This window comes from Bactrocera neohumeralis, chromosome 6 (assembly GCF_024586455.1).
Source record: "Bactrocera neohumeralis isolate Rockhampton chromosome 6, APGP_CSIRO_Bneo_wtdbg2-racon-allhic-juicebox.fasta_v2, whole genome shotgun sequence".
Classification (NCBI taxonomy): Eukaryota; Metazoa; Arthropoda; class Insecta; order Diptera; family Tephritidae; genus Bactrocera; species Bactrocera neohumeralis.
In genome coordinates this window covers 34,079,549-34,105,472 of record NC_065923.1, presented here as the reverse complement: position 1 = coordinate 34,105,472, position 25,924 = coordinate 34,079,549, and the positions used below count along the sequence as shown (strand labels likewise).

Genomic DNA, 25,924 nt, shown 5'->3' with positions numbered 1-25,924 from the left:
TCTTTTCAACGGAGTTTAGGTCTTTCTTTTCCTCTGGGTACTGCATCGAATTCAGAGCTGGAGTGATTTCATCCATTAAGACGACATGACCTAGCCAGTGTAGTCGCTGTATCTTAATTGACTGAACCGGAATGATGAGTGAGATGAGTGATCTTTGTACGTCGAGAGAGAACTTTACTTCTCAATTGCTTACTCAGTCCGAAGTAGCACCTGTTGGTAAGTGTTGGTCTGTGTTGGATTTCAATGCTGACATTGTTGTTTGTGTTAATGTTGGTTCCAAGATAGTCGGATTTATCTACGACTTGGAAGCCTAGTGGCGAGTCGCAACGACTGTTTCTTTGATGACAGAAGATATTTCATCTTGCCCTCGTTCACTACCAGACCCATTTACTTCGCTTCTTTGCCCAACCTGAAGAAAGAAAATTAACACTGTGGTTGTTATGACAAATGATATCGATGTTATCGGCATAGGTCATCAGTTGTATACTCTTGTAGAAGATTGTACCTTTTCTATTCAGATCTGTAGCTCGATTTTTTTTTCTCCAGAGTCGCTTTGTCTGAAACCTCGTTTGGTATCAAACGGCTAGGAGAGGACCTTCTCGATTCTGACGAAGCTTTTGGTGCTGCTCAACGTCAGTACACACAGCTGTACTAGTTTTGCGGGGATACCAAATTCAGACATACCGGAATAAAGACAGCTCCTTTTCTGCTGTCAAGGCATGCTTTCGTCCGACCATATTCTACAAAGAAGCTGATTAGAATAGCTCGGCCAGCAATCCATTGGCCCCCGCTGCTTAGTTGTTCTTCAGACGGGTAATTGCTATTCGAATTTCTTCATTGTCCGGCAATGGATTGTCTGTTCCATCGGGATCGATTGGAGAATCGGGTTAACTAATTTCGGTTGTTATGGTTTCACTCCCATTCAGAAGGATGGAGATGTTTTCCCTCCATACATGGAATAATAAAATTTAGTAAATTTTCAAACAATTTCAGGCATAATTTATCATTCACATACAAAACTAATCTTTTGTGATAAACACATAGTCATTGTCTCACCTTATATAGTCTTTTCTAATACTCAAAATCCATAAAGCCGCAGATATCGATATTGGCTCATTCTCGTTCCTCTATTGTTTTTCATCATTCTTATGTGTTTTTTGCTGTTTCCGAGATATTTGTGTAGAATTTCGATAATACCAATCCAATACCTTTTTCTTGATTCGTCATCACCTTAGTCACTTACATTGTTTCTTGATGCAATTTAAGAGTAAGCAAGGAGAACTACGAAATTGTTATAACCCATCGGCATAAGCAAACACTGGTAATCTTTTATAAAGGATTATAGCTGGACGATAAATTCCGTTGCCTGAGTTATTTTAAGAGCATTAACATTAATTAATAGAAATAACACAGATCCGATTGCATTTAGAACGGTTCAGAGAACTTCTTTAAAATTCTAACCAAGCTGCTGATCAGTATTAGTGTCAAATCAGCTAATTATGTGGGTTCTTTATCAGTTAATTATCGGTTTAAGGATTTCTTATCGAATCAAAGCTCACAGATGTTAAACAACACAAATTGCCTAAAAGACAATATTTTTGTAATGGAAATATTTGTTATATCATCTTAAAAGTTACCTGGAGATGACTGCATTAATCAAGCATTATTCAAATAACGAAAGGCTTCTTGAGTGTTTTCTTTCTTAGCATGTTTTAACGTCGTTTCCTTACTAAATGACCCTTTATTGCTCATACTATTAAGAATTAGTAAGCAGCTCGAAATAATCTTCCAAATTTGTTGTCCTAGAGGTTTTATAGTACAAATTGCCTCAGTAATTTTCTATTGAAAATAGATATTCGAAGCAACATAATTAAAGTGTTGCTATAAATTATATAACTTAATCTGTAAACATGGGACTTTTTAGCTAATTCAGCGGTAATCAGTAAACAAGCTTCATAAATTTGAGATTAGGTTAGATTATATCTACTGACCACAATTAGGAACTACAATCAGACATTAAAATATTTCTTGTGAAGCCATAATTTATCAAAGGAAAACAAACTTATATTTTGACGATACTCCCGGAGTTCATTAGAAAACTACTAAAACGAGTTCCTCTGCTCGAGTTGAATTCGAGCAAGAGAGTTCGAATACTCATAAAATTGTGTTTTGGATACTTTAGATCAATTTTTCTATTGTGAGTGGTTCAAATGACAAATAAAAATACAATTTTTTTTTTGTATTTTTAAAACTTAAGACCTTAAACCGATTATAGTAATTTATAGTAAACAAAAATAAAGAACTACAGCAACTTTTTTAACGCGAAAAAATATCTTCCCTGAGAAAGAATCAAAATAGTACTGCTGCGCTTGCATCAGAAGACATGATAGCGCAGGGTTGCACCACAAGAACTGCCCGTTTGTTTGAGCATCTAGTATATTTTGTTCGATTCGCTGGAGAGTAACGCTTGTCGAATCGAAGACAGCTATAATTGACAGTTCTTGATAAGTCACCTGGAAAGTTGAAAATTGAGAGCAATGCGTAAGCCTACATCCTACGATTCAGCTCACACCAGAAGGAACTTAAGCCCATTTAAGCAAGAAAAAATTGAAAAATTTATTGTTTTCGAAAAATTATGTTAAGGAATTAAATTGGTTTCCTCAAGTAAAAAGCAGGCTCTTTTCAACAATTTTTTCTCATATAAAAATTAAATATTTTACTAGAATTTAATTGTTACAAGCATACACTTTTAACAAAGAAATTCTGAAATTTTTGGAAAAAAATATCTTAAACTCGACCATTGCATAGCCATTTCTAGTGACTTCTCGGAAAAAAGAAGCGCGCGCGTTAGCAGGATAACTCCTTACAGGATCATCTAAAGTGAAAAAATTTATGTTTTAGTTAAAATCTTAACTTAGAACTCGAAAGAAGAAAGAAAAACTGAAAATTGGATTTTTGGCAGACATTTTTACAAAAGATTAAAGTTTCAGTGAAAATTTTTATTTTCAAATAGTTGTTATCAAAAAAAAATCCTTCATCCAAGTCTTTAAGAATTGTATCTCATAGACCTGTATAAAATTTTAAGAAGATTGGTTGAGTAGTTCTCGCGAAAACTTGCCAACCGACTTCAAAAACACAGTTTCGAGAAAAACGCATTTAAAGACGGCGCACTTAGCCTTGCTAGCCTGCAGCACACAAATTCTCAAGGCTGCATCTCCTAAACTATTACTCGGATCAACCCGGAAATTTATGACAATATTCTAGAGATGTTTTACATAATTTAATAAGACAATAAAAAAATTCGATTTTTTGAAAACCTTAAACCCATGTAATCCCTTAAAATAATTGAACGCCAAAGGAATCTCATTGAGTACCGTCAGTTGGTCAACGCCCTAACGTCATTTCTCAAATAAAAGTTATGTTGTGAGAAAATGCATGGCTAATAGTAAGTCGATATTCTCAAATTTGTACTTATTGGCACGAAAATACCTAATTAACTCAACCAAATTGTCAATTGTAAACATAAAGAGTATGCAAATGTCTGTGACATACATAAATTATTGTTATGTCGTACATGTAATATTAGTAAAATAAAGTTCGCTCCATGACTGCGTGAAGCAAGCTCACGAAATATACGCGCATACTTATAAACTTGTTTTAAGGCAACTGCGTACCAAAATAAATTCACAGCAAACATGCGTATTAACCCACTGAACGACAGAGATTTATGTGTTGCCCAGAAAAGATTGTTGCCACAAATTTATTCGCAAACACGAGCAGCAGCAGCAGCAGTGCAAATAAAATACTAACAAGGGAGTGATTTGCATTATTGCAAACGCTCTCACCATTTATGAAATCACGCATAAAACGTTTGGTTACGTATACGCCACGACAGACTGCTTACAATGGAACAAAGGACATTAGAACGTGTTTTTTATGTGCCAGTTTTATGTGATGGCGACACGTGACTTCGGGTGTTTAGTATCGGCACGCAGACAAAGCGGTTAGAGTTAGCGCAAGGGTTATCTAGATTTGCTACTGAGTTCAACGTAAGGGTAATTTAAAGGGTGCTGCGAGTAACAAATGAGAAAAATTGAATTTTTGTAAAAACATTAAAAAAAAACATTTTATTAACAATTCGATGCGTAATTTTAAAATAATTTGTTAAAGCTTTTATTTTTGGTGTAAATTTTTAATTTTTTTGTATAAAAAATTTAGTAAAAATGTATTTGATATAAGATAATTTTAATACAGTGACAAAGAAACTCTTTCGACCTTTTTACGACTCCACACAAATGTGTTACCACGACTCGAGTGCCCAAAATTGCTACACGTGTCTTTTACTGGACATTGCCTTATTACTTTGTTGGCTGCCCGTTTTATCGGCCAACAACTCGGGACAAAAATCTAGTTGGCTGATTTTTATGGCCCAACTTTGTTTGCTGGCGCATATTTGTTTGTCGCATGCATTCATGACTACTCCGCCCGATTACTACTATATTCACAGTTACTTTGCTGCACAACTATGCCCACAGGCTTTTGTTGGCATTGCATTGAACTTAAGCTCGTGCTTTTGGCAAGCTCGTAAGCGTGGTGTGTGCTTGTGAATTAGCGTGATAAGAGCATGAAATGAATTTTAATGAGCGCATCACTTAACTTTGACTTTGATTTTATTCTCTGCAATTGCGTCTGTTCACTTAAGTTTCAGCCATTTAAAGCACATGGCTCATTAGGTTTCTGTTAAGCTTGTCGCAGTTTGAGATTAATACTTTATGCCTGCAATTCGAGTAATTAAGCCAAGCCATGGCGCTGGCCTCTAGCTGATTACCCGCAAAATCCGCTAGCTTAGTACAACTTGTTTGTATGGGCGCATGCATGTAATTTTACGCATATTAAGTGCCTTGTCGGCCATTGGCTTTGGTTAATTGAAATGTTTGTTTCAAATGTGTTTTTCTTGGCATTTAGTTGCAAAACTTGCCAGCGTTTGCTCGTTGTCATGTTGCAACTGTTGCATAAGCGCTGCACTTTTCCAACGACTTGTTTTCACTTTGCATTCTGTTTTCATTTGTATATATTTTTATTGCTTTTTGTCTCTTCCATTCAACGACCACATGTTGTTAGATTTGTAAGGCGCCTGCGCACACATATCAACATCCCCGAAATGCAAGTTTTCAAACAGAATTTTAACTCTCTTGTACACTAAATTCTCTCCAAGCGCCTCCTACTCTCTTTGTTGTTTTTCGCTCTCCACATGCTTTCACTTTGCTTTGTTTTTGTTGTGTTGGAATATGATTTCACTTTGCCGCTTTTACTCTCCAACAGCAATATGATATAAGTATGTCTGTAAGTGACTGATGCGTCGGAGTGGGAGGTAAACCCACAAAGTTCGCTGTTGACCATGTTGCTGGTTGCGCTGTTCGAATTTTTGCGGTCGTCGTTTAATTGCGCTGTGGGTATGTAGCTACAACAAGGTCATTGGAAGTTGTTCTCAAATATTTTGTATGTGTGAGTGAAGTAAAATACGAGATTGTAGATATATATATATTATATAAATATGTTAATGTTTGCACATGCAACACTTTATATATATATAATATGTTATAAGGGGCTTGTTCCTAACAGGGTGATTCGATGTGAAATGAAACCAAATATAAATATATGTACAATAAAACAATATATAACTTTTTATACTCCGGAATAAAGTTGAATTGAGTACAATAGTTTTTTTAGTATTGAGATTTTATTGGTAACTCTTTGCAATAAATAAATACTGGTTGATATATTTAAACTCACAAATAAATGTTTGCTACATTTGGAATATTTTATTTAGGAAGAAAATCAAGAGACCTTTTATTTTATTTCAAATTTTAACTAGAACTATAAATTAGTGAATTTTGATGAAAAAAATTATCAAGAACACAGCATGGCCCTCGAATTAAGAGCTCAGATTGCAAGTCTGAAAAATCGTGTATTTCCGTGATTTTTTTTTTTTTTTTTTGTTTGAAGAAGAAAATGAGGTCTCACGGTGAGGAAGTTATTCAAGTTAATTAAGGGATTAAAACCAAAAATTAAAAAAAATATTACTACAATAGAAGGAATAATCGAATGTCCAGTCAAATTTTGGTTTTTGACAAAATGGCGGCTTCCCAAAACGAGTCGCTTATTGTGAACAAAATTATACTTCAGAGCACCTTAAAAACTTATTAGATTTTTTAAAATTCACAACTGCTTAAGAAAATATATTTTGGATCCCGGCGCAGGAGACAATGGTGTCCATATTTCTTATTCTTTGCCGGTTTAAAACTTGTAGATGAATTAACGATACGTAGGGCATGATAGTGAAACTTGTCATATTTACTTGGTTGTTGTGTCCTATTAAAGTTAGTCTAAATAAAAGAAAATCAGAGGATATATTTTATAATCAGTTAAAGAACTCATAGTTGCGGCTCTTTGGTTGAATTGTGTGTACGAATGGTACAAAGCCTTCAAAGACGGTCGAGAGATCGTTGATGGACGACCTTCAAACTCTTCAACTGATGAAAATATTAAAAAGTGAAAAACATGGTGCTTGAAAATCATCAAGGAAGTGTAGGAGAGAAGGCAAGAGAGATCCTTCGCCAAACCGTTCGAATGATTTTTGTGGATATTTTGGGTATGAAACGTGTTCTTGCTGGACTCGTTCCAATAAAGCTGAATTTTTTTCTGTTTCGACATACTTGATCGTCCGAATTCCGTTCCCATATTCAAAGAGATGATTATAGCTGCCGGTGAGACATGGGTTTATGAGTTTAATGTGCAAACAAGTTAACAATTATGTGGACGGAGGGGAAAAAAACGAGTCGAAACCAAAAGGAACACGCCAAAGCCGCTCAAAAATCAAGGTAATGCTCATTGTTTTTTTCGATATTCGTGGTTTGATGCATCATGAATTTCTTTCGGAGCGACAGACGGTCAATAAAGAGTTGTAGTTGGCATTATTGAGGCGTTTGCGGGAACACATCCGTCGAAAACGGCCAGAATTGTGGAAGAAAAATTCATGGATTTTACACGATGATTGTGCACCATCGCATCGAGCCACGAAGATGACCTAGTTTAAAGCCAAAAACGCAATAATACCATCGATAAAAAAATTAAAAATTCAAAAACCACTCCTTTCTCTTACTTGCTTATGTTCTATAATATATTACATTCAAGTTTTGTTGCTTAGTTAGTGATTGATCTTTACATTTCTCCTATGACCATCTTTACCACTTTCAATCATTTCAAAGAGAGAAGAGAAATTTTTAATGATAATAGAATCAATAATTTGATTTATTTGGATTTAATATATTTGTTATTGATTCACTAGACGATAATCTACTTTTTAAGTAACTACATGTGTTTTATTTACTACCCACATAAGTTTATGTGATTAGCAAGCAGGGCGACAGGGGTGCCTAAAACTTTCAATCGCTTTTGTTATTATTTCCTCGAATAATGACTTCAATATACATAAGTATATGTACTTATATACAAATATATTTGCTAAGGATTTTTCCCTTGCCTGCATGTGGAAAATTTCTGAATAGCGGCAATGGATGTCTACAAGTGTGTGTTAGAAAATTATTGCCGAAATCGAATCATAAAATGAAACTTAATACTCAGTCCAATAAAATGCTGTGAAGACAGCTTGAACAAAAATTAAAGACGCCCACGACCAAGGGGAGTGAGATGGCAAAACTTAAACAAAGAAAAGGAAATAATGAAAAACAAATCAACCCACATGTGCGCAAACAAACAAATATCAGGGAGTTCGGTGGTTGCCAGCATTTCTGCTAACCAAATTATGAATACATATCTACATATACGTATCTACTTACACATACGAATGTGGCAACCGACACAACGAATGCTCAGAGGTCGATTACGCGGCTCACACACGTACTTGTATGAAAACCAAAACAATGAAATCACGTGTACGGAGAATTTTTTCAAACGAGCACAATAAGCGAGACCACATGCACTATTTCCAGGCATGAGTATGCCACGGCGTTTGAGAGCAACTGGAATGCTATGTGGTGAAAAATTGTAATACTATTGAACAGTTGAGAATGGAAATGAACTGATTAGAACAGCGCAACAAAAACAAAGAACGCAACAACAAAGTGAAATGATAATTAAAATGAAAAGCGAAATATAGAAATGAAAGAAAAAGAAGGGAAAATAAATATGATAAATAATATTAATTTATCAGCCTACACTATGTCATATGGTAAGCAAATGTGTGTGTGTGTGAGTAGAATATGCACTTAGCGACAAATACTGCAAAGGTGCTGTATGTTTGTCAAATGATAATAACGTGCATGCAATAGAAAGAGGAGACAAGAAAATACTCTATATGTATGTATGTATATAAATTGGAGCAGAAAAGGTTGTAAATGTGTGTGCACATTAGGGTGTGAAAGAAATGAATTTTTTTTTTTATTTTTAGACACCTCTAAGAACACATTTGTAGAGAGCTCATTAATCCATTTAAGTTTGGTATTGTGAGTGGAGGTTTTCCTCTCTCTCTCTCTCTACTTCTCCCGGCGTGTACTGCGCCAAAAAACGCAGAGCTTGAGTGTTTTCTTCCATTCGGACGACATGAACTAGCCAGCGTAGCCGCTGTCTCTTAATTCGCTGAACTACTATATGTCAATGTCGTCGTATATCTCGAACAGCAGGACGGGGATAACTTACAGAATTTAGTCTTTGTTCGTCGATAAAGGACTTTACTTCTCAACTGGCTACTGAGTGCGATGTACCACCTGTTGGCAAGAGTTATTCCGCGTTCAATTTCAAAGCTGAATCCTTAATCCTCTCATCCGAAGCCGTTTTGTCCTATTCATTGGGTTTTTTTTACGTGGCGGATCCCAAACCCAGCGCACAACTCTGTTGAGGTATGTTTCGCCTTTTCACTTTATCTTGTCTTCAAACAGTTGATTCTTTGGCTACCCAGAGGATACTTGATCTAAGACCGGAAGTAGTAAGCTGCTTGAGCCAAATGCAAAAGAATCGTGACTGACCACTCCCAAGTGAATGGCGTTCAGAGAACTCTTCTCACATGCGTGAATTTCTACACATGGATCCATTTTCCAAGGGCCAGCTTACAATGCCAATTTAGTAGTTTTGATTTGAGCAGCAATCGGATAACCTATTAGCGGCTTGTATTCTATCAACGTTACTTAGTCTTGTTGAGTTATCGCTACTGAGCCCGAATCCCAGTTCAGTAAAGGCTTTTACAGCTTCAATTGCATATTGGTCAATTTTCAGTCTTGGCGCTGCTTTGTTTTTTTCTGCACATCATATTATATTTAGTTTTAGCTCATTGATTTTTAGGCCAATTTTGGCCAGCTGCCACTTCAATATCAGCGAAAGTTTTGAACAGGGCTGTTTTTGCCGGCTAGAGCGATGTCTTCCAATTATAAGAAAAAATAAAATAGCTTTAAGCCGTTACAATTAAGAGCACATACTTCGAGATACTTTAGAGGTGTCTAGAAACCTATTTGTCAGAGTATCAAACGAAAAAAATTTTCGATTTTTTATACCCACCTTTATGTATATATATACCATATACGTATGTACATATGTCTTTTTGGGGGTGTTAACGCAGATGCATAGTATACTATACTATACATAGATACCGTTATACATATGTACAAATTTTTGTACACAAAAAATTTACGAAAACCAAATTGCGAACCAGCGAGAAATATGAAAATGTCAAAATAACAAAATGCAAAATGCAAAAAATTGCGAAAACGAAAGCGAATCGTAAATATGGCTATATGGATGTCACTACTATGAATGAAATGATTGGAAGATGTGAACAAAAAGCGTGAGGCGACGCACTGACGAATGCGTCTACGACGACGACGACGACTAACCACCACCAACACAACGAACGAAAGCAACGGCTACTAAGAACGCTTTTCACTTGCACATTTACGCTTCAGTGTTTGAAAGACATCGCGTTCGACAACACGACTAAAGCGGAGCAGCAAAATCAAAGCCTAACAATACTGAGCTAAATTTTCAAAATAACTTAACTTTTTTTTCGAAAAATTCTCTATCTCTCTACTTATCCCGCTATCTGGTTAACGACATAGTTCGACATAGCGTTTATTATCCAATTTTAACAAACAGCTTTTGTCGCATTTTCTCCCCGATCTCACAAAACGGTGCTAATTCAAACGTAACGGTTATGCTAACACAACATAGTGATGCAATAAAAGCAATAATAACAACACGATAAAGTGTGGCGAAAAATTAACTGAAACAAAAGTGACTCACCACTCTTTTGTAAAAATTCAAATGTGAAGTATTGTGAATTTTCAAAATACAAATATTTCAACAAACGGTCGCTAAGTGTAAGCGCTGTGAACCACAAATGCAAAATAATAAACGCAAACACATAACCACAGGCGCATTAAATAATTGTTTACGTGGTTGGTCGGTCAAACAAATTGGGTTTTCGAAATATTGTGGTTTGAAAATTTTAAATTTTGGGTTTCAAAAATGTTGTGTTTTGAAAAATTAAATTTTTTTGTTGCGAAATTTTGGCAAACGCGTAAATTTTTGTGCTGAAAATAAAATGAGGAAATTTTAAAATTTATTTACCTAATGATTTTGATGAATTTTGGCTAGATTTTGACAGCGGCGGGCAGGTGCGCCGGCCGCTAATATTTTGCTTTTTGTTTTTGACAGTGGCGGCGTTTAAGTGGTTTTATACTAGAAACAGTTAGCTGGTAAAATAAGGCTGAATTGTAGATGCGCATATAGCATTGTTAGCGCTTATATACTAAAATATATATGTACGTATATAAGTAAATATGCGCGTTTTTGAACTTAATAGTGCGCGCACGTAACTTTCAAACAAAGTATAGATGCATATACATATAAAGACGTCACTTAAAATGCACAACAATCGAGTTTTTTATTGCTTACGATTCACTACATCATATTAGCCCTATGTGGCATAAAATTGTCGGCATCCGCTGACAAATATAACCATTTTATAAACAAAACTCAAACTTGTTTCAATATTATTGGTTTCTTTCGTTTTTTCTATGTCTGTAAACTTATGAAAAGTGATGTTATGTTATTTTGCATTTTAGTTGAGGATATATAGGTACATATGTATTGCAACTGAAATTCCTTTTCTGCCGCTATTGCTTTCCTTCTCAACGCCGCAAAACTTTATAATTGATAGATGGCAAAACAACGTATATATATGCATATACATATAATAAGAATGAAAGCAAAATTAGTGTATTCAGCAGAAATTAGAGCACGTCCTTCGTCACGTAATAACGTCATCCGCCACTGCGTGGCTTCGTGGCATGCCACCTTCATAGCGGTATTGCAACCATTGTGCGTCCGTGCTGACAATAGCCAATGCAGCATCACCGCCACTCTAGCCACTGTTGCCAGACGCTATAGCCACCTTCTTCTTCAGTTTACCGTTAGGTGACCTTCTCTGCATGCCATTCAATGAACTCTTGCCGCACACACAAGTTCGCCATTGCAAAAGTTCTACTGCATTGATTGCTTGCATATAACGCAAATATATATATATGTGTATGTTTAACATAAATGTACATAAATGTTATATGCTAGCGTGTATTATTTCAACGGCGTTGGTGTCTTGTTTTTGCTCAATATTTCATAAAATCAATGCGCTTGTTATTTAACAGCGTGCAGCGGACAAGTGTTTAAATGCACATATGCAATACAAATGTAAATAATGTGATTAAATAATAATTATAAGAAAACATATTCATATGTGACGCCATGAAAATTTTTTTTAAATTTTCTATTTTTTCTTTTATGGCACAAATCTTCTTCTTGTTGCATATAATAATACTATTTTATCATATTTGAAACGGGCTTGTCAAAAGAGTGTTGCGTTTTTATTTTAATACAAATCTTTCAAAATGCGTTCTTGCACCAAGCATGCCAGCGCTTATTCCAATTTTCCATACACTTGTGGTAAGTCTCGGCTTGCCTGCCCTTCAGTGCTTCCAGTTTTAGTTAGTACTTCGCCTCATTTTTGTAGCGTCATTTGCTAGACATTTGGGTGGTTTTTACTTCAGATTCATATGTAGGACTCTCAGCTGGACATCTATTAGACGCTTTTTTTTGCTTCATACCCAAAACATTAACCAAAATTTGTCGATCTATAAAGAGATGCTGCAATCCTCCGCTTTCGCTCTGATGCCAACACGACAAATTTCAAGCACTGTTTCCTTAATCTTTCCGATGTTATCGTATTTAATACAATTTGGATGAACGTTTCGCATGAGGAATTTTCGCTGGCATCGCGGCCTTCACCGAATGCTTAGTGCTACTCAAATACTTGTGTCCGTGACAAAATAGACGCCCCAAAACACTTCTGCAACATTTTCAAAAATTCGATAGTCGAGATTCCATTAGAAACACACAATTTCGTCGTAAATAAAGCACTGCAAAAACACACACAGAATTGACATGTGGAAATCAACATAATATAAAAGAACCTGAGCAGCCGGAAAAAATCGTAGGAATTTCATTAAATCCAGCAAATTATTAAAGAGTTTTTGCTCTTGATCTATATTCACAGAATTGGTGAGAGCCTAGTGGCCTTTACACCAGAAAAACAGTTATTATGAGGTTATATGCACGGATCTGTGAAACTACTTTATCACAACCTCTGCATAATAGAACATTTCTACATAAGTATCAGCCCAATATGATACTCTGATGTCGCTTGGATTTTCAAATAAGAAAAAAAACTTTTCGTAGAAAGTGACTTAAGGGGCCTCCTGTTATTGAGTGCAGAGATATTAAATATTTAATTAAAAAGTCATTACATTAAATTTGTTTTTTTTTATGTTTAGAAAAAGTTTTAGTTTTAACCTAAATGGACAAAAATATCAAGTCATCGAAAAAATATTTTGTTATAATCGAGTAGTCATAAGTTTTTAAACCCTCTTCTTTACGAGCGTAGACACCGCTAATGCGATTATAGCCAAACCCTAAAAAGGCTATATTTAGTATGCATGACTTTTGTAACATCCAGAAGGAAATGTTGGAGACCCTATAAAATAGATATATATTACCAGCTAAGTCGAATTATCAATTTCCGTATGCCCGTCCGTTCGCCTCTATATACGCGAACTAGTTCCTCAGTAATTGATATATTAAACTAAAATTTTACAATGAGGGGTAAGGTGGGTTTCAAAGGTACAAAAAAAGGTATTTTTACCATTTTTTTTATAATATAAATAATCATATATTTCAAAAATATAATATGGCATTTCAAAGGTACATATTTGAACAATGACTCCTGAAATTTTGTTATAAAACATGTTTAAAACTCAGCCGTTGAGACCTCATCTCCCTAGGTGTTTCACAAAAAAGTGCATCATGCCGTGGTCAGCATAACTTATTATTGGTTCATTTAAAATTAAAAAACCAATAATATTCCGTTAGTTTATTTATAAAGCTCTTCTTCGAACAAAGGAAAACAATTTAAGGTTTACATTTTTTTCAGATTTTGAACAAAATATTTCGTTTTTTGGTAAAATTTTCGCCATTTATTGGATTAGAAAAATAAATTAAGTAATTAAAAAAATCCTTCGTTCAATAACTAGATCACTTTCGAAGTATTTCTATTTATTTAAAGCAAAAAATTTAAAATGTCTTCACCACTAAGGTGCTGGTGGCCGATAAGTGCTAGAATTACTGGGTCAACAGCCGCATATTCCCAGCAATTAAATGTGGCTACTAAAACAACACTTACTACTGGCAACAATATTTGTGAGAAAATAGTGGCTGTTCTTGGAATATACAATTTTATTATACAACAGTGCTGTTCTTCGCACATTTCGCTTTCTTATGTCACTGACACTGCCCGTTTTCTGCATGCCCCAATTACTTTAGGGGGCGAACATACACAAACACACACATCTTTGCATGCATATGTGTAGGTGAGAGCAACAAGAATACAATGATTTATATTCAATTAATTGTAGTGCGAATTGAGTTCTTCGTATTATTGGTTCTACAACTATTACAAGGCAATAAGAACTGAAGTCATCAAATGCTTTTCTGTATATTTGCATAACTATATACTTATATATACTATATACATATACTCATATACGCCTACGAATTTCGATTTCGCGGTATTTTTTGTGCTCTGTATTTGCGTCTGTGGGTATGTGTACGTTTACTCTACGTCTTCAAAGCGCCTTTACTGAATTTATTTCATTTACACACACAGAAGTTCACGGTTTACTTTAGTGAAAGATTCACAGCGACTGGCTATTAAAATAACCTGAGCGCCACGCCGTAGCTAACCGTCCATTTCAGCCGAAAAGAAGAAACATTGCAATGAAAACAAACAATTAGCTAAGAAACAACAAAAACAAAAATAAATTGACCACAAATAAGCAGCGTAAATTCTTTTATGCTAAACGTATTCAATAATACAAAATCGAAAACATTTATATATACATACATACATGCATACATGCAAATATTTGTAGGTGTGTAAAGAGCTAACTGTGATTTGTTGTGTAAGGTGTGTACGAAGCAGCGCAAAACACTCAATGTGAGTCATAGTTTTCGCCGCTTTACCTGCACCTATCCAACTGAATTCCAGCACATCCACCCCTGCTACCCAACGCTCCTTATTCGATTGTATTTAGTTCAATTCAGTTCTCGATCAGCGTTTTGCTTGCCGGCTGTACTGCATTCATTCAACCCAGGTACTTGTAGTTGCCCAACCAGCTCACCACCAACCGAGTCTACACACAGGCGTAATGGATCATCGAGCTATTGCCAGTCAAGTGCGAGGTGAGTCGTTTGTCTGCGTCGCTTTAAATGTATACATGCATGTCGTTGCATTTAGCGGTTTGTTAGTGCACTCATTAAGTATGTGCGCGTGTGGAATACAGGACGTATGAGTGACATGTTATTACAAATATCTACGCTCGCATACATTTTGTTCTATATGAGAACGTATTTGCTATTATTAATTATTTGGTGCAAACAGCTGTGCTTCTGTTGTTTACTATTTTGGTAAGATTTTACGTTTGGTTGCTTAGTACTATACTTGTTGTGTTTATGTCTGCTTGCATACCATTTTTCATGAGACTTATATAGTTATGTAAACAGGTTTCTTTTAAACTAAAATTTTCTTGGAATGTTAAATAATTTAATTAAAAATAAAATATGAATATGAAACCACAATATTGTAATACTTATACACTTATACTTAACTTATACTTTATTTTAGTTGTTTTTGTATGAAAAATTGACGTTTTTGCACATAATATCCATAATATCTATAATAAGTTCAACAATTATAAAAATAGGAATTTCTCAATAAAAGTTCTAGGATTAATTTTGGTAGATTTATACAAAAAAAATTATATTGTATGGATTACTCAAAAATTTATACACATTTTCCTGCAAAAATATATTTTCTTAATCCTTAAAATAGTTTAAAATATACACTAGTGGCTCTGAAATTAGAAACGATGTTTAAAGTTTGAAATTTTTAATAAGATTTATAATAATTGACATTTTTTGGTAAATTGCAATATATTTAGAATCTGTTTAAATATAAAAAAATCGGTTATTTGTAAGTTATTAATCGGTTAATTATTGCGCACATTTGAATTTTCTTAAAATTAATTTTTTGTAGATTACTTATTAAGAATGCAAGATATGATAATATAACGAGTAAAATTAAGACAGCGAGAATACTTATTGTTCTTATTCTTCTTGTTATGGAAAACACGCCAATTGTTTATGTTTATTATTGTTCATTGTTGAATCCTTTTTTGAAATTAGTCTTCAATTCTATCGAAGACAAGTGTCCCATAATTATTATTATAAAATTTATTAACATCTATTTTAAAAGATAAATAATTCTAAAAGTCAATTTGCATTAGCGACAAACGGCTTAAAGCTTAGTAAGATTATCGTCAAAGCTTTGCTTCAGCGTATATGTATATCGATGTTTAATGCTGGGTAACGGCAAATATTTTTAAATCGTTATGCTCAAATTTTCATCAATCGTAGTAGCAAGGGGCATCTGTGAGCTAAAAAATGCGAAAAAGTGGGCGTTGCCGTCTTCTAATAGATAAATAAGCTTAATGTACATATATCCTAAATCTCTAAAGCTACAATAAGCAGATTTGCGCAGACAAATGTCTATAAAAATTCACACCAATATGTTTGAATGCAGTCGAATGATAACCCAATCTACTCTCGATATAACGGTACTATTTAAAACTACTAAAAACGCGATAAACCAATAACTAAATTTGCCAGAGACATTAAATTGTTCCACCGAGCTGCTATAAGAGGGCTTTAAAGGAGCCGGTGGCAAAATTGAACAATGGACGTGGTACATTCCTCCTTCACTTGAAATCACACATCTTGGGATTTTCGCGACAAGATATAACATTCCTTTGACAGTTCTATATTACGGCGTGAAAATGATCGAAATGTTGTAGTCAGTTCTACTTCATATATAGCACAATTTTAATTTTCATTTGATTCTATCACTTTCCGTTCTGCAATTCAAGAAGCAATTACCATAACCAGATAAAACTTTGCACGAAAAGTGCTTTTGAAGTGTGTAACCTTATGCCCACAAATTGTTCAAATCGAACCAAAACTCTTTAACCTAATAGGTGCTGAATTTTGCGTACCCCGGTGCTTATAGTTGACTTTTTACCGAAAATATCGGTCAGTGTGTGAGATACATAACTGAAATTTGGAGAAAATCTTTTCCTGTTTGTTAAAAATGTGTTGAATAGGGTCAAAACTTCCCCTAGTTCCCATATATGTACCTAATATAAAGATTTCGCATTTCCGCCTGCGTTTATAATGCATATATACGCCAATATGTGAGTTATCTTAATAAAATTGAGAAAGCGTGTTATAACGGTGCATATTTGTGCTTAGAATGAATAAAATCGGTTGAAAATTTGTCCTACACCCCATATAAGTAACAATTTTTATGTTCCTGAAAATATTACCCCGTCTTTAATACTAGCAAGTTGAGTATAAAATATTCGGTTATACCCGAACTTAGCCCGGCCTTACTTGTTATTTTTAATTCTATCCAACAAAAATATAGGTGCGAAATAATGAAAACCAAATGAGCTTTAAGCACATATCAATTTATCTGAGTTTCCGAAAATTTACCCACGAAAAGAATAAATAAAGTAAATGCGGAAAAACAGCAAGAAGAATGTGTTGAAAGCGAGCACGACTAATAAGCTGCTAGTTTTCAAAGCGCTTAGCTGCAGTATATATAGTATGTATCTACATTAGTCTATATTCCGTCATTATGCTTGTTATTGTATATGTTTTTTCCTTTTTTTCATAGATATGTAGACATGTTTTTTTGTGATATATCTACATATATATATATTGTATGTAAGCATATGTATTTTCGAAGTTATTGAATTGAAATCGAATATCTTATCACTTGCCACCAACAGCTTTGTGCAAAGTGCAAAGCGCCTTACATTCAAAAATTGTGTAAACACTTTCATATATACATATGTTATATCGTAGGAGTACACATGTACATGGATATAAACGTGATATAAATATCAAGCAAATAATAAGTACATTTTTGGCATTACATTCTTCGAAAAATTATCATACTACAACGTAGAGATAATATTTGTTATCGGATATATCTGTGATAACTTTTATCGCTCGCACTGAATTAAGTACGAACGGTATAAAAGGAATCACCAAAAACTACAACCAACAGCGTTTTGTCAGAATCAATTGGTACCACAACAAAAATTGAGCAAACAATTTGTATACCAAGAATGTTTAATTAAGCCGCAGGGATGTCTACAAAATTATATTTTCGATTGTAGATATCAATTAAGAGTATGTTATATTATACCTCATATGTTTGCTAAATTTTGTATTAAAGCACAAAAATGTATTTTTATTAAATCAAAAATATACCAAATTAATATTTTTAATGTTGTACGTGGCTAGAGGATACTTAGAAAATCTCTTTCCTTTTACCACGATATTTATTCTGTGCCCAAAAAATAAGGTGACATTGTGTTTATTTTGAAAATTCTTTATTTATTCTTCCAAAAAAAATAGGATTATATGACACCAATCTTCTTTTCCCGGTTGGCCTTCAGTTTCGTCTTCGCTGCGGCTTGTCGTATAAAAAAATTCATAATAACGGTTTTTATTTTCATTGAGTGATAAAATTGCATAAGCATTAAAAAAAGAATTTTCCAAAAATAGGCGGATGCAACGCGTTAATATCCTTGTTGAAACGGTTGGGGTCATTACGAAACCAATGAACATGACTTTGATTTTTGAGCGAGCGAGATTTTTTTGTTGTAAGCAAAATCGTTTCATGATTGGTAGTCGTTCACACTTCAACGCGATTTTTCAAATGTTTTCGGAAACGTGCTTGAGGCCCAAAGCATCTTTCAAAATGGTAATTTTTCGATATCTTCATTATCGTTGATGGTCGCCCTGGACAGGTATGTAAACATTTTTTTTAGACATAGCCTCATTTTATCGCAAAAAACGAAAAACTCACTTTTAGCAGCTCACAAAACGACACGTATCTCAAACACTAATGAATATTTTGACATGAAATTTGACAAAAATGTGACTGACAGTACTACCAACCTAAAAAAAAAATAATTCTCCAAATCCATCGACGCGCGCAGTTTAAATTCAAATGTCACCTTATTTTTTGGGCACAGAGAGGTCTACTGCATTTGTAGAGTAGGAAATTTATGTAAATTAAATGCCTTCTGCTCCCTTCCGCGATTATATTTCTTGTCATAACTTGTGGCCACCAGTTGAACTGCTCAATTTTTACATTGTTCTAAAGTAGCGGGCGCTATACCCCATTAATATTTTTACAAAGTTCTGTTCCAGTTCCGATGTAACTTCAACATATTGTCACGAATATTGCTTCAGTGTATTAGACATTCTTGAGTATGTGGGTCTAATATATCACATCTTATCTGTATGCACATTGTGCACTGGTATTTCATGTAACAAATGGACATATATAAACAAAGAATACATAGGAAAGGACCAAGCGAGGCAAAATCTGTGATAAATCAAACTTCTTCGGAGTGCCTGCATTTCATTGTTAGAGCTGTTGTCTTAACAATGATTTTGGTCTCAATTTATAAGCATAAATAGAATAAATAATTAATCCATAAAATTATTGTTATAAAATAATAATTAATGTCAGGACATGTACAATTTTTGGCTTATCTTCAGGTTTACACAGTTCTAGGTATATACATACATACTCACAGAGGAGAACTTAATATATCAAATATGATAACCGAATAATCAGAGTAATTAATTGATATCTACCATGTTTAATTTTCCACTTTTCTTCTGGTTTACTCAATGGTATATAAGTACACACATATATCATATAGAAACTTAAATCCAAATAGTATCAGCTCCTAACTCTTCTGTATATTACTAACTTTCAATAGTTCTAGAAAAGAGTGTTATCGGAAATTCAGTTGGTATTTTAAGTACTGATGTACATAGCTGTTCTTTTTTAATTTATAGATTGACTTAACGATTGATTACGGACAGTTCTTATAGTCGGGTATCTCTCATAACTGGACAAGCTTCATGACCACAACTTTTTCATAAACATTTTTTCACAAAACCAATTCCTATAACCGGACATGAGTACCTTCCAAAGACTGGACACTGTTCAAATTACCTCTGATAAACGGAAAAACTTTCATAAAATATGTACAATTTGTAGTTCCCGTTTTTTTTTAGTTATTAATAAGTTGTGCGACAGATTTTTAAGAACAATACGCAAGAGGATCACAGCAAACAAATTAACTTGCGCTTGTACCGTACGTTTTTTGTACTACGGAACCCGCATACCAAGTTTCATCAAGATATCTCAATCTTTTAAGTCAAGTTACGGATGGACGGACAAGCAGACAATCACCCGGATTTCAACTTTTCTCGTCATCTTGATCATTTATATATACATAACCCTATATCTGTCTCGATTAGTTTTAGGTGATACGTACAACAGTTAGGTGAACAAAACTATTGTACTCTGTAGCAACAGATAAAAAATTATAATAATATTTTTAATAAAAATAATTAATTTCAGAAAATTTAAATGGAAAATAAAAATTAAAAAATATAAAAACAGTAAAAGGGTACGGTTGTGTTTTTGAAATTATAAGCGAAACAAACATACATATATTTATCAAGTTTAAACCTATGTGTATTAAAAATTATAGACAAAACATACTTACATACATACCACATATTGTTTTTCCAAAACTAAGTGCCGTTTTCTCAATAAATGGTTAGCAGCCATTTGTCAATTAAGTTCTAATCTCCAAAATGCCAGTACCTTGTTATAGTAGCTCTAAGTCTATAAATATTATTCCTCGTCCTAGTTCTAGTTTTATCATACTTCGGCCATATTTGCTTTATTATCTTGCAGTTGGTTACTGTTTCCAATTGCTTTGAGCTAAAGTCCTTAAAGTTATCCTGTAATTGTTGACCACGGTGAAATTAATAAGTGACGTAAACAAGGCCAGCCTTGTTGGACTCTTTTTATAAGCTCACTGCTTGCGGAAGAAAACATTCCCGATATCTCAACACTAAATCATCTGCATATGCTACTGCTTTTACTCCTTCTCCATTAAATTGTTCCACTCGGCGCAACAACTCATAAAAGTGGGAGGAAGACCTCCTTGAGAAGCGCATCTGCTTACGTAGCTTGATCGTGTAGCTGATCTTTTTTGATGCTACAATCATTCGGTTCATAAGCATCGTTCGTGTCGATCTGTATGTCAAGTCATGATCAATAATTATTAGCAATATATTATTAAAAACTTCTTCTATGTCAAGAAAGGCTGTAATTGTGTATTGCTTGTGTGTGGTAACTTTTTAATTACATTTATAATTACTTGGAATATGGCGGTTTCGGTGGATCGACCCTTTATGTATAAGTATGAATACTGCTCATGCGATAAGGTCTTCCCTAGGATACATCTTCTGCGTAAGTCCATTAGCCTTTATAGTCCCTTCAATATGAAGAGGGCGAGGCTTATAGGTCTAAAATATTTTGCGTTATTGTGTGGTCTCCTGTTTAGTAAGGTACAACACTTTGACACTTTTCCTGCTTCTTGTGATGTTAGATAGTTAGTTGACTTGTTTATCAACTCTTTAATGATCTTTTATTTTACCAACTATCATATATATATGTTCAGTTGCACAAAATGTATACAACTTTTTTAAATTCATGAAAAATCATAAACACGTAAATAAATGCTTATTAATAGGTACATACATATATTTGTGTATACCTACTATACTAGTAAAGAGTTGCATTCGCATGAAAGTTATGAACTGTGATTTTCTAATTAACGCTGTTTGCAACAAACTTTTATTACGAAACAGGTGTGTTAAAAATTGCGGTAATTACAAATTGCAAAATTGCGTACATGTGTCAAACTTTGAAAATTGCTAGCACACACAATGTTTCCCGCCAAATGCAACAGTGGAAAAGTGTTCGTCGAATGAAAGCTCAGCCTCACGGTCTGATGGTCAGAAAGTTTTGCAAACGCTTGTCCTGCTGCAAATGTACATATGTATATAAAAGATATATGTGTGTGGGTGTGTGTGCACACGGTATTTCAGTATAGTTTTGCGCAAACGCATTGATATTTCTGATAATGTGAGTTGAATGAATGCCAGCACACAAACTTTAGCAACAGTTGGCAAATTGCTATGACGCTGGGCGAAAAATAAACTTGTAATTAACGGATCCAATTAAGTGGTGACACAAAGTTTAATTCAATTCAAAAATTATCTGTTTAGGTGTTCTAATATGATAATAAGCGGAATACGCTTATTCTGTAATACAAACGTAATGTTATAATTTATGAAAATCATATTGCTTTCTGGCACTTGACGTTTACTGAATATATGTATGTACATATGTCAACCATTCAGAATTGGTAAGTAATTGCAAGGCAGTGCTACACAAAAGTTTTGGCCGTTTTAGGTTAAATTATGTTAACTTAAATGAAAGTGTGCCGACATACTATTTTTGCTATGTATGTAGTCTATTGTAGTTATTGAAATCTTGAAATGATGATTGTTACCCAAAACTAATAGAGATAGATATGATCTATATGACAAAACCCTTAAGCAGCCCCCACTGACACTGTAAAAATGGACTCCCCACATAACAGTACGGAGGATGGAACCATTTGTAGAGGTTCACGAAGGTGAGGAAAGTTCTCTGAGGCCCATTTTCTTGGGAGTGGCCAGAAACAATTCTTTTACATATGACTTACACAGCTCACGACTTCCGGTCTTATACCAAGTATCCTCTTGGTAGCCTAAGATCATCCATTTGAAGGCAAGCTGAAGTGAGTAGGCCAAACATCCACAATGTTGTGCGCTTTGTTTGGGACCCGCCACTTAAAAAACAATACCAATGAAAAAGCGTAAACAGCTTCGGATGAGAGACCCCCCTTTTGATTGCGACCATGGCAAACGAAATAAGGACTACGATTTTAGGGCATGCACCTGGAATGTCCGGTCCCTTAATTGGGAAGGTGCCGCTGCCCAGCTGGTTGATGTCCTCGTGAAAATAAAGGCTGACATCATCGCCGTCCAAGAAATGCGATGGACGGGACAAGGACTGAGGCGAGTAGGTCCTTGTGGCATTTACTACAGTGGTCATATAAAGGAGCGCAAATTTGGTTTGGTATTCGTGGTAGGAGAGAGACTCCGTCGCCGAGTACTGGCATTCACCCAGGTTCTTCAACATATCGCTGATTTCCGCCCACGCCCCGACGAATGAGAAGGACGATGTGACGAAAGATGTCTTCTATGAGCGCTTGGAACGCACCTATGAGAGCTGCCCCCGCCATGATGTCAAAATCGTGCTTGGCGACTTTAACGCAGGGTGGGCAAAGAAGCAATACTTGGCACAACGGTCGGTAAATTTAACTTCCATGATGAAAAAAATCCAAATGGGTTGAGACTGATCGACTTCGCCGGGGCCCGAAATATGGATATCTGTGGCACTAGATTCCAGCACAAGAAAATACATCAAGCTACCTGGCTGTCTCCGGATCGAAAAGCCAATAACCAGATCGATCATGTTGTGATAGACGGAAGACACGTCTCCAGTGTTCTAGACGTGCGTACGCTCCGAGGTCCTTACATCGAATCGGACCACTATCTTGATAGAAATGCATCTTGATAGAAATGTGCAGCAAAAAACGCACATCAACAAACACAAGGAAGGTTCGACGTCAGAAAGCTGCAATCACAACAGACTGCCTACCTAGCAACGTTACAATCAACCACAACAGGGGTGGAATGGGATAGATACCGAGAGCTGAAGTTAATAAACGGATAAAGTTTTTGCACCACCAGCATAAGAAAATATATCAAGCTACCTGGTCGTCTCCGGATCGAAAAGCCACCAACCAGATCGATCAGACAGTCGAACGATTTTCTACTCGACATGCAGTCCTGCCCTCTGAAAGCACTCATCAGCAACTCGGTATAAGAGAACTGTGGGACGGCATTTCAAGTTCCTTACTTACAGCTGCAAACGAAACTATTAGTTTTCGGAAAAGGCAAAAGAACTGCCTTGTCCCAGTAGAGAGAAAACAGACTGCCTACCTCGCATTGTTACAATCGACAACAACACGTTCGGGAATCCCATCCGATACCGAGAGCTGAAGTGAATTATCAGGACGAAGAGACGGATTGAAATCGCGGTAATAAAGTATTTCCAGCACCTGAAGGAATTTCGGTTACACTCTTCCTTACTTGTTCAATATGAAGTTTTACCAGCGCCTGGGGTAATTTCCAAAGCTTTGATTTTTGCGTAAAAGTGTACTAAAATAAAATCAGTCAACTATGCCATCTGATTGATAAAAATTTAAATAATTTTTTTTTTACAATTTTTGTGAGGCAAAAGCAGAAACTATTATTAAAATAAATGACTTTACAGTACTTTTCTGTATCACACCTTGCACCGACTTTTATCAGAACTTTTAAAAAGTAATATAATAAAGCTAAAACAGCAAATCTCTAAACCAGTGAGTTCAAGTCACGTTCAGCGAAATAGTCCACCTGTTTATATAACAGTATAACGCTTCGCCAAAGCACCGGTTGGCAGTATAAACTGAAACTGCATAGAACTTTTAATGCCATCACTTGCAGTTTACAAAAATAAAAACTTTTGCTTATTTCTGCAAATAAAATGCAATCGTAATTTGTTTAAGCAAAAGCATTCAGATCTGCTGCCACTGCCTTTGCTCACGCTGTTGTTGTTGTTGCTGCTGCTGCCAGTTGTGCTGCAGGTAAGAGAGCAGTTTGCGGCGCCCATTTGAGCTACTTTAGAAGTATTTATGACTGCCGTGCCAAACACGCTTCCTTCTTAGCGATAATGGTACAATTTCATTTGCAGCGCAAATAACGAAAGTTTTATTAGATTTCACAAAAATAAAAAAACTAAATGTGAGGAAAATGTAAAAAAAGGGAAAATTGGAATAAGGTGGAGTGCAAAAAGTTGGGTAGTGAATTTGAATCCTCGTTTATGGGGTCGAGGAATTTTGGTATCATTTTGGAAAACTTATTATGATGAAATGTTGATGTTAAAAAAATAGCAACTAAAAATTTTTATATTCAATCATAAAGTGGTTAAGGGGTTACATAGGTTTACCGGTTTCAAAAAATCGTTTTATTTGTTGTCTTATTAAATTCTACAACCCTTCTAGAATATTTTCCTCAATTTTCAAGTTGATCCGAGTAATAGTTTCGGTGATACAGCCTTGAGTACTTTTGCGCTCGGGGCTAGTTAGGTTAAGTGCGCCGTCTTTAAATGCGTTTTTCAAGAAACTGTGTTTTTGAAGTCAGTTGGCAAAATTTCTCGAGAACTACTCAACCAATCTTAATGAAATTTTATACACAATTCTTAAAAACTTCAACAAAAGAATTTTTTGATTGAAAAAAATTTTAAATTTACACTGAAATTTTAATCCTATTTTCAGTTTTTTCCCTTCGTCCAAGTTCTAAGTTAAGGTTTTAACTAAAACACGTATTTTTTCACTTTAGATGATCATGTAAGGAGTTATCATACCAACACGGGCGCACCTTTTTGTTGAAAAAGGCTGTTTTTTACCCGAAGAAACCCTTGTAACCCCTTAATGCAAGATATTATAGCAGCATATATTCGCGTAAATATGCTAAGCGCATCCTTCTTATTCAAGCAATATTAATTTGGAATTGTTATTACCAGGCCATCAATATTATGACTATTTATTAACGAGAATAATTCATTCCCCACCGTCTTTGAGTTACTTTAGTCATTAACTCTTTATTATAGAAGTATTATAGCGTTTATTACAGCAGCCCTTATTACCCCAGTTGATTTCTTTTTTTGTCAGTAAACACCACTTGAAGTTTCTTTTTTTGCCTTAAATAAATTATTGAAATATTTATTTAATAGTTGCTATAAAAATATGTTATATACCAAATTTCGCTTTAAATTTAAAAACTTTTACAAATCCCTTAAAAAGTTAACGACGAAAAGTATGCCACGCAATGCACGCATAAATGTCACAGTAAAATTGATCGCAAGGAACATAAGCTAGAGCTTTCCGAATGTGCACACTAACCCAGATCGTTACACTCGTAAATAAGTATTAAGTGCTATGCACATAAATAGTGAAATTACTTGGCAGGGAAATTATTTTAGTTTTGAAACTATAATTGGTACCGTTAAATTAGGTTAAACCTATAAAACAAGCTGCTTTAGTCGTAAGCACGAACTAAAAGGTTCTCGCATTTTCCGCGC

General features: G+C 34.9%; 1 protein-coding gene across 5 annotated transcripts in view; it reads left to right on the top strand.

Moving 5' to 3' along the window:
• LOC126761376 (calcium-binding protein E63-1) overlaps nucleotides 1-25,924 on the top strand; it is a 147,215-nt gene that overhangs the window by 60,689 nt on the left and 60,602 nt on the right. The window contains exons 1-2 of one of the 5 annotated variants that reach the window (XM_050477482.1): nucleotides 9,963-10,388; nucleotides 14,288-14,859. The exons of 3 other annotated variants lie outside the window; for them this stretch is intronic. In XM_050477482.1, coding sequence (XP_050333439.1) covers nucleotides 14,826-14,859 — 34 coding nt within the window. In that variant the 5' untranslated portion in view covers nucleotides 9,963-10,388; nucleotides 14,288-14,825. Of the gene's footprint in view, nucleotides 1-9,962; nucleotides 10,389-14,284; nucleotides 14,860-25,924 lie in introns of those variants that run through there. One more of the 5 variants, XM_050477481.1, reaches the window with a different exon arrangement.